This window comes from Coturnix japonica, chromosome 5 (genome assembly GCF_054131305.1).
Source record: "Coturnix japonica strain WE chromosome 5, WE-NBRP24, whole genome shotgun sequence".
NCBI classification, from domain to species: Eukaryota; Metazoa; Chordata; class Aves; order Galliformes; family Phasianidae; genus Coturnix; species Coturnix japonica.
In genome coordinates, this window is record NC_140667.1 from 23,868,447 (window position 1) to 23,877,689 (window position 9,243).

Consider the following 9,243-nt stretch of genomic DNA (forward strand, 5'->3'; position numbering starts at 1 on the left):
GCATTCTGCAAACACTAATTAATTAAGTCATATACCTTTGCTGGGAGTACTCCTGCCTGCTGCTGGGGAGTGCTGCAGGGCCAACCATCCCATGCATCCCTGCGGGAACAGGGCCAGACGCCTGTAGGAGGCACACAGGGGGAGCCGCAATGGGGAAACCAATGCCTGGAAGAGAACATCACAGCAGGTAATGAAGTATTACTTCTCAGAAAGGGTAGTCAGGCATTGGAATGCACTGCCCAGGGAGGTGGTGGAGTCACCATGGGAGTGTTCAAGAAACATCTGGATGTTGTGTTGAGGAATATGATTTAGCTGGGAAGTATTGGTGATGGCTGGACTAGATGATCTTCTAGGTCTTTTCCAATCTTGATAATTCTGTGTGATTCTGTGAAACAAAGCAAATGTTACGCCGACAATAAAAACGAAGCCTCCAGGGGTAATTTGGGGAATTACAGATCAGTAAATTGCACATCTGTGTGCACCAAATTGATTGGAATGATAATTAAAACCAGAACATCTCATAATATGGCCCAGTGTGCTCATCTCAGAAGAAGCTCCCGCCTCACTAATCTCCTGGATTTCCTCAAACACCGCAGCCCGGTGATGGATGAGGCACAACAAGGTGAGTATTTGTTTAGGGCTTCTCTGACACGAAGCAGTGCTGGCAGCTGCTGTGAAGCAGGAAACTCTGGCCTTCTTGCTTGGGAGGCCAGCGAGGAGCTGTGAGTGGGAGAATAGCAGGTTGGGCTTTGGGTTGGTAAAGGGATTAACTGCAGTGAGTCTGGATCTGCTCTTGTCTTCCACTGCTAAGTAAGTTATTAGCAGCAAAGATGGAGGAACGGGGGTAGGGAATGGGAGCACAGCCTGGCTTAGGTGATTCATAACCACTGGAGAGAGTGAGGAGCTCTAATGATCTCTTGACATGCCACATGGATGGGAACCACACTGACAAATTGCATAAGTGCCAATAAAAGTAGAGAAATGCATGGGCCTGATGGATCTGGGAGGGCTCCTGCATCATAGAAGCATTAAGGTTGGAAAAGACCATTTAGTCCAGCCACTGACCTGTCCCCACACTTTCTTCTCAGTATCAGGTGCAGAGGGGCATGGGCTGCCCTAGGAATGGGTCTGTGCAAGGGAACCACAGCAGAACCAGGAAGAGCAGCTGGGTGTTCCCCAGCACCTACATGAGCAGGAGGCCAGGTGATGACATGTAGAGACATGAAAGGAAAATGTCACTTTGACTACAGGGTGGGTTTTTTTTGTTGTTTCTTTTTCTTTTTTTTTTTTTTTCCCCAGGAAACAGCTGTTTGAGACCAGAAACTCAATGAGACTCTGTGCTGGATTAACCATACACACAAATGTCATCAGAAGCCAGAGCATCCCCATTACCGGTGGTATTCTGTGATGGGGATGGGATGCCTTGTGCATGGGGCTGGCCACCAACATCCCACCCTGTGTTCTGGCAGAGTGAGAGCTGTCACTGCTCCAGGGTCACCCTGCCATTGAGCAGGATGCAAGCACCATACAGCAACTGGCTAAGGCTGCCCTATCCCAGGGTGAGAAGGGTGGGAGGGATGCTCCTGCCCCATCCCACATTGGATACAGTATGAAATGTGCCTGATCGCTTTGAGTGGACACCACTTTCCTCTCTTTCACACCAGCCCAGTGTCTCACCTTGCTCAGCACCATAGAGATGGAGCTTATTACACAGAAGAGCATTTCTGCCACTCCACATGCTCCTGTCATATCCATTTCCTCTCAGAGCAGGGAGGAGTCCATTGGTGCCCCAGTGAGCAACCTATATGAGGCTGTCTGCACTCTTAAAAGAGAGAACTCTTCCCCTGTGCTCCCCTCCCTGCTCCTCTCTTCCACATCCATCATCATTAGCAGCCATAAACGTCAGAGCCGCAGCCATTAGGCTGCTGGTCCTGGATAAATAATGCTTTTCATATTTAATTTACAAGTGGCTGCAGATCTTCTTTGGGGTGCAGGGGTTAATTAAGAGCCAAATTAGATGGAAATGCTTCTCCCCAAGGAAAGTCGATTAAACCTCCCTGGCAAGGACCCAGGGCTGGGCACAACTTCCCCTATAGGGCAGCTCCTGCGCACATCTGGAGCCTGAGCAGCTCACAGGGCCAGGATGGCCCAGCACCAAGGGCTCGGTGAGAGGTGCCCGGGCCCATCCCCCTCCTGCTGCAGCAACGCACTGCCGGACATTCCCCGGGGAAGCAGATCTCAGCAGGATCTCACCGCGACCCCGCTGTGCAGGTGGCGGCAGCTCCTGGCCGCCTCCCAGCCATCTGCACGCCAAAGCAGCACCCGCTGCAAATCACAGCAGCTCTGCAAACAGCAAACAAGCAGCTGGCAGCCTGCGTGTGCCTGATAGCCTTCCTGTGCCTGTGTGCCGGCACAGCTCTTTCCTTCCTGAGACAAGGCTGCGTGTGGAGCAGCGCTGCTGGAACAGAGACAACACCAAAAAACAACCACCACCACAAAGCTTCTAGAGAAGGAAGTGAGATCCTTTGGGATGGCAAGGGAGTTTGTGTGCACAGACTTCCTAGACACATTAAGACAGAAGTGCTCAGCGTCAGTGCACAGCATCCTGCAGAGACGTGCCCACCCATGCGGGACCACTCACTTGGATGCACCCCTGTAGGGAAGCAGGACAGCTCCATTCCAGTCACCACTACTTTGGCCTCCTGGGCACAGGCTCACCCAGAGTCACCTCCAGCTGGGCTTGGCAGCCCCAGAGCAGAGCTAACACAGAACATGGTGGATGCTGCTGGATCCTGAGCTAGAAATCCCTGAGAGCTCCCCTCTGTCTGGAGTCAAGGCCTTCAGCTGAGCCTTGTGCCAAAACTCTGCTGCCCCAGGATGAGGTTGTTCCCACATGAACTGGGCTACCAAGCTCCCAGAGGCCATCTCCCTGCTGCCAGTGCCACCAGCATGGGGACAGTGACACATGGTGCCACTGCTGGGTGTCTGCCCACAAGCTGGCTGCCTTCAGAGAGCCCCTGTGAGCAGCGATATTAATGATGCTCCTTTTGATATGCAAACGGAGCGCTCATTACACCTTGCTCTCACCCTGCATCCTCCGAGCTGTTAATTAAAAGCGTGCAGGCAGCAGGCAGAAAATTATCATCGTCGCCTGCAACATAAACCAACAATGCTCCAGTGGCCCACCCTCATGCAGCAGCAAGACAGACAGACAGACAGACCGACCGACCGACCGACCAACCCACCCTACCCAGCCAACCCTGAAGGCCCAGTACCTGAAGCCATTAGCACAGAGGTAGAATGATGGATGGGAGCCTCACAGAGCTGCATGAGCCCCAGCAAGCACTTTGGGGAGGAGGGTAGGGTGAGTTGGATAGGAGGCAGGTGGGCGAGGATGCCCAATGACTCACAGCTGAGGTCCTGCCCCTAAATCTGCTGCAGGTGGAAGGAAGAGAGCTGCAGCCGGAGCTTGGCTCTGCTTGGGCTGAGGAGGGACCAAAGGAACCATTAACAAACAGAACTCTGACTCTTTATCACAAACACATTAACTAGGGAAAAACTGAAATAAGTAGTATAATGCTCTGATATGTGGTTTGTATGGGATCGCCATGTTCCTGTGCATGTGCCAATATGAAATGTGCATCTCTGTGTCTGTCATGCCTGGTGTACCACATCACCCACCTGCAGGCACTCTGTTGCCAGCACTGAGGTATGGCTTTCCGTGCCCATACATCTACACAGGAAGGTCTTGGGACAGTTCCTGCTGGTGAGCTGCCAGCAAGACACCACAGCACTGGTGGTTTCCAACCACCCAGTGAAAGCCCACTGCTCACAGTTGGACAAGGTCCACCCAAAATCCAGTTCACTGCTGCCCAATGGGAGAAGAAGAGGGGATGGGGAGGACTCAGTGGCAGCACCCTCTGCCCCCAGATCCTGGCTGTGCCCATCCCTGGCTGCACGTAAGCAATGGGAATGGCCATGGGCACTTTCCTCTTCCCATTTCACCGTTGGTTTATGGCAGACCCTCCCAGGCAGTTATGTGGTTAAGATACATTTTTTGAGCCATAACTCAATGCAACAGGAGAAAACACAAGGGCTCCGTGGCAATCTGCTCAGGTGACTGCGGGAATGGGAGTCTTTGGGGTGGCCTTTGGGCTCGGAGAAGCGCTAGCAGCCTGGCTGAGCCCTGTGTGAAGCAGCAGGACCGGAGGGCTGGCACAGGGCATGGAGCTGCCATGGGGGCTGTCACTGCGGGGAGGGGGATAACTATTGGAACGGGCTGCCTAGGAGGCGGGGTGGTCCCTGTCCCCAGGGAGATTTATGAACAGTGTATATGTGGCACCGAGGGCCGTGGTAGTGGGCACGGCGGTGGTGGTGGGTTGGTGGTCGGACGCGGTGATTCCTACCTTAACGATTTTATGATTCTCGTGGTAGCGTTCCCTGGGCTGCGGTGGGTTCCTGACGCAGGACCACAAGCCCCCGTGAGATACGTATACATATATACCAGTCTGAGGAGCGGAGCACGCCGCAAAACGAGCACATGCCGGCAAACGGAAGGGCAGCTCACACCCCCACCCATCGACCGCCCCCCGGGCCCTCCGCTGTGCTGCGCCTGCGGAGCTCCGGGACGCATCCCGGGGAAAAAAACAGAAAAATAACTGTAAAATCGCTACTAAGAAAAAAGGGGAAAACTCAGGGGGGACTTCGCAGCTCGGCAGAGATCGGGGCTGCGCTGCCGGGCGGCCCGGAGGAGGGAGAGAACGGGGGAGGAGGGAGGGGAGAAGGAACGCAGCCCCCTCCCGGCCCTCCCCTCGCCTCTCCCTGGCACCGAGCGCGGTCGAGGGGCGTGGAGGGGCGGCCCCGGCCGGCAGTGGGCGCGGGCAGGGCGGTGCGCGGCGCTGGGCCCCCGCGGCGCGGCGCGGCTCGGCTCGGCTCGGCGGAGCTCCGCCAGCGGGGCTCGGCGTGCCCGGCCCGGCAGCCGCGGCGCGGGGCCGCCGGGGATGCGGGGGGAGCTGGCCGCGGCGCCGCGCCAGGTAAGGGCGGCGAGAACGGTGCCCCGCGGCGCGGCTCTGCCCGGGGTCCTTCACCGGCCGGCAACTTCGCCGTGCCGGGCGAGGGCGGCGGGATCGCCGCCGTCCCGCGTCCGGGAGGAGGGGAAGGGATGCGGCGGAACTCGGGGGGTCGAAGCTGCGCGGGTCCCGGCGCTGCGGGAAGGGGCGGCTGCGTGGGCCGGGGTCGCTCCTCCAGGAGAGAAACCCCCCGGGTCCTGCAGGGATGATGATGCTCGCTGGCAGCTGGGAGCTCAGGGGGAGCGCCAGCGGAGCCGCTCATCCGGGCGGCCGCATCCTCGGGAGGAGCGATGCAGTTGAGCAGATGAGAGATAAACAGGCGCAGGTGGATGCTGCGATAAGAAAACTCCGGGACCGACTCGGGAGCGTTTAATTAACTGAGAAGGCGAACGCTAAATGCCAGGAGGAGGGGAAACAAAAGAAGCCCCGGCGACAAGCTCCGCGATTTCAGTGCCGCTCCGAGCGGGCAGCGACCTGCGGGGTGCGCGCAGTGCCAACGATCTCTCGGTCCCTCGGAAACGCGGCCGGGATGGGGACGGGGGTCGTGGGCGGAGCGAGCGGTCGGTCCCGAGCGCGGCGCCCCGAGCCCTGTCCTGCGGGAAGTGCCGTGGGAGCGGCGGTGCACGTGGGGGAGCGGAGCGAGTACCGGGGGGAACCGCGGCCGGAGGGAGCTCGGAGCGTGTTGTGCGGCGGTGCCGAGCGCTCGCTGCCGCCCGCCGGGATGCCTCTGCCGCGGTCCCACCGCCGGGCGCTGAGCCGCGCCGCTCGGCCGTGCCTCTGCCCCGGGCGGGTGGGCTGCCGGGGTGTGCGGAGGAGCGGGCGCGACCAAGCCGACCCGACCGCGTGGGATGCCGCCCCGCAGCCCGTCCGCAACGTATCCATCCCGTCGCGGGGAGAAGTCGGAGGACACCGGGAGCGGCGGCGGGTGCCCGACCGAGAGTTGTTCTGCAGCGCTGCGGCTCTTCGTGCCCGGACGGAGGGAGCTTGGCCGCAGCGGTCGCAGCCGCTTTCGGGGGCTGCCCGGGGAAGCGACGCCGCGTCCGGAGCGCCGCTCGTCGTAGCGGCCGTGCCGCGAACCCCGCGGTTCACGTACTCGGAGCGCCACGGGGACCCGCTCCCTGCGGAGCCCGCCGCAGTGCTGCCCGCCGGGTGCTGCGGCAGCGCGGGTGCCGGGAGAGCTGCTCGTCCCGCACCTCGTCCCGCGTCCCCTTCCGCGCCTCTGGGAGCGCGCCCGGCCGACCGCGCCCCGCTCCCCGCCCTCCTCGCCCCCCCTGGGCGGCTGCCGCTCTGGGTTGCGGTTTCCAGCTGGTCCCAAAGTCCTGAGTCACTGCGCGGTTTCCATGGAAACAAGCGGTGATGGGATGGGGGGTATAGGGTGCCGGCTGCGGGATCGGCGTGAGCCCGGCACTGCACCGTCCCGAAGCTCCGCACCTCCCGTCGGGGAATAGGAACAGAGATTGGGAGGGCGGGCGACCGTGTGCGAGCCGTCCTCCCGCTGCAGGGGAGTTGGGGCTCTGTGTGAAGGGTGCAGTGTGGCTGGCCAGCACTAGAGAGCAGGAAAGAGGTCCTGCTTGGCAGCTTCCACTCAGAAGATGGCACATCCCGGACCTCTCTCGAATAGGCAGACCTGGAAAAATAGAAAAGCCTTGGAAAAAGTGTCGACTTGGAGCTCCAAAAGAGTTTGGAGAACCTTGTGGAGCCTCCAGGCCTACACTTTTTCTGAAGAACATTTTATATGCCTGGAAGTCCTGGCTGGAAGCATCTCTGGTGGCGTGCCAGCCTCTTGCTGTTGTCTTCTCCTGAGGCAGGCTCTGCTGCATGTGGCTGGGACCCATGTGGTGAGACCGCATGTGTGTGCACTATGGCAGGGCGTTTGCCGGTAGTAGGAATGCTCCGGTCCTTGCTCACCCCATGCCTTCTCTGTTGGGTTGCAGACACCAAGACGACCTGTGAAAAAGCTCCATGAAGGTGACCAGCCATGCAATGTTCCTGGAAGGCTGTCCTCCTACTAGCCTTGGCATCCATTGCGATCCAGTACACAGCAATCCGCACCTTCACCGCCAAATCCTTCCACAGCTGCCCCATCCCCGTGAACTGCAGCCTGAGCCAGGATGCTGATGCAGCCGAGCGGCTGTGTGATGAGAGCCCCACTTTCACCTACAACCTCTCCACCAGGAAAACACATGTCCTCATCCTTGCCACCACCCGCAGCGGCTCCTCATTCGTGGGACAGCTCTTTAACCAGCATTTTGACGTCTTCTATTTATTTGAGCCCCTCTACCACGTGCAGTACACGCTGATCCCGAAGCTGACGCAGAGCAAGAGCACGACGGACCGGCGGGTGATGCTGGGGGCCAGCCGCGACCTGCTGCGCAGCCTGTATGACTGCGACCTCTACTTTCTGGAGAACTACATCAAGCCCCAGCCCATCAACCACACCACCGACCGTCTCTTCCGCAGGGGAGCCAGCAAGGCCCTGTGCTCACCGCCAGTCTGCGAGGCCCTGGGTGCCGTTGATCTCCACCTGGAGGAAGGGGACTGTGTGAAGAAGTGCGGCGCACTGAACCTGACACTGGCCACTGAGTCCTGCAGGGAACATGGGCATGTGGCCATCAAAACTGTGCGAGTGCCTGAGGTGAATGACCTGAGGGCGCTGGTGGAGGACCCGCGACTAAACCTGAAGGTGATCCAGCTGGTGAGGGACCCACGGGGCATCCTGGCATCCCGCAGTGAGACCTTTCGGGACACCTACCGGCTCTGGAGGATCTGGGACGGCACCGGCAGGAAGCCCTACAACCTGGACGTCACCCAGCTCACCACAGTGTGTGAGGACTTCTGGAACTCTGTTTCCACCGGCCTCAACCGGCCGCCGTGGCTCAAGGGCAAATACATGCTGGTGCGGTACGAAGACCTGGCCAAGAACCCCATGAAAAAGACCGAGGAGATCTACGATTTCCTGGGCATCCCCATGGATGGCAACGTTGAGCGCTGGATACAGAACAACACGCGGGGGGACCGCTCCTCATCCAAGCACAAGTATGGGACGGTGCGCAACTCGGCAGCGACAGCGGAGAAGTGGCGCTTCCGTCTGTCCTACGAGATCGTGGCGTTCACACAGCGCGCCTGTCAGCAGGTGCTGGCACAGCTCGGCTACCGGGCCGCCCGCTCTGAGGAGGAGCTGAAGAATCTCTCCATCAGCCTGGTGGAGGAGAGAGACTTCCTGCCCTTCTCCTAAGTCCGGGTCCCGTTTTTGATACGGACCATTTCAAACTGTTGCCTTATTTTGTTTTCTTTTGTTTGGTTCCTCCCTGCCCTTCTTTCTCGTCTTCTTCTCTCCAAAATTTGCACTAAATCTTGAGCGGGAATCTCAATGGAGTTCAGAGGAAGCGATTCTTGCCTCTCTACACGTTTTGGGCGCATGAGGAATTGGGTCTCTCCAATCAAGAGCTAGAACTGTGGATGGGTAACAATGTTTACAAAACACACAAAAATGTATAAAGCAACCTTCAAGCTTTCCAAACCGAAGGGTACCTGGGGTACTGTACTTTTGCACTGTTAACTTTTACAATGTAAGAGGTAAATATAATTTATGAATGGCATTGTCCCCTCCAGAATTATCCCCCTTGTCCCCCAATGAGCAGGTCAGACTGGAAGCTGAACGCGGAGCAACCTCATTGTCTCAGATCTCAGTTCAATATGTCTGTTGGAATTACGTTATGGGGCTGAATGGGCGGTCAGCTGCTCCTACATAGTTGTTTGGTAACACCTGTGATACTTCTCTGTGCCAAAATCCCACAACAGGAAAAATTAAAGAAAAAAAGAAAAGGGAAGAAAGTGATTGGGTGGTTTGGTAGAAGCCCAACACAAATGCTTTATTTCTGTGTTTTCTGTAAATAAAAGTGCAATAAAACTGACCTGGAGGTGAAGTTTGACTGAAAGACCTCAGTAAGCACTATGAGTGGGTGTACCTACCGGCACCTGCAGATCCACCTGGCTCCCAGTGCAGTGGTGTCAGGCTGGGCTGGAGACCAGTACACATCCCCACAAGGATGGCAGTGAGCTGCGAGCCGCTTCCTTCAGCAAGCACACGTTTGCATCTGAACCATGTAGCAATGCAAGCAGTGAAGCCAGAAGTGGGAACCTGTGGTTATTTCCAGGCATGATAGCTTGCTGA

General features: G+C 58.0%; 1 protein-coding gene across 2 annotated transcripts; it reads left to right on the top strand.

The window, feature by feature from the left end:
• The first annotated feature begins 4,835 nt into the window (after positions 1 to 4,835).
• CHST1 (carbohydrate sulfotransferase 1) lies at positions 4,836 to 8,983 on the top strand. 2 transcript variants are annotated; one of them, XM_015864455.3, is made up of 2 exons: positions 4,836 to 5,033; positions 7,004 to 8,983. In XM_015864455.3, the coding sequence occupies exon 2, from the start codon at positions 7,048 to 7,050 to the stop codon at positions 8,302 to 8,304; it is 1,257 nt and encodes a 418-aa protein (XP_015719941.2). In that variant the 5' UTR covers positions 4,836 to 5,033; positions 7,004 to 7,047; the 3' UTR covers positions 8,305 to 8,983. The 2 variants fall into 2 exon arrangements, with proteins under 2 accessions (XP_015719941.2, XP_015719942.2); XM_015864456.3 differs by lacking the exon at positions 4,836 to 5,033 and adding an exon at positions 5,102 to 5,550.
• The last annotated feature ends 260 nt before the right edge of the window (positions 8,984 to 9,243 follow it).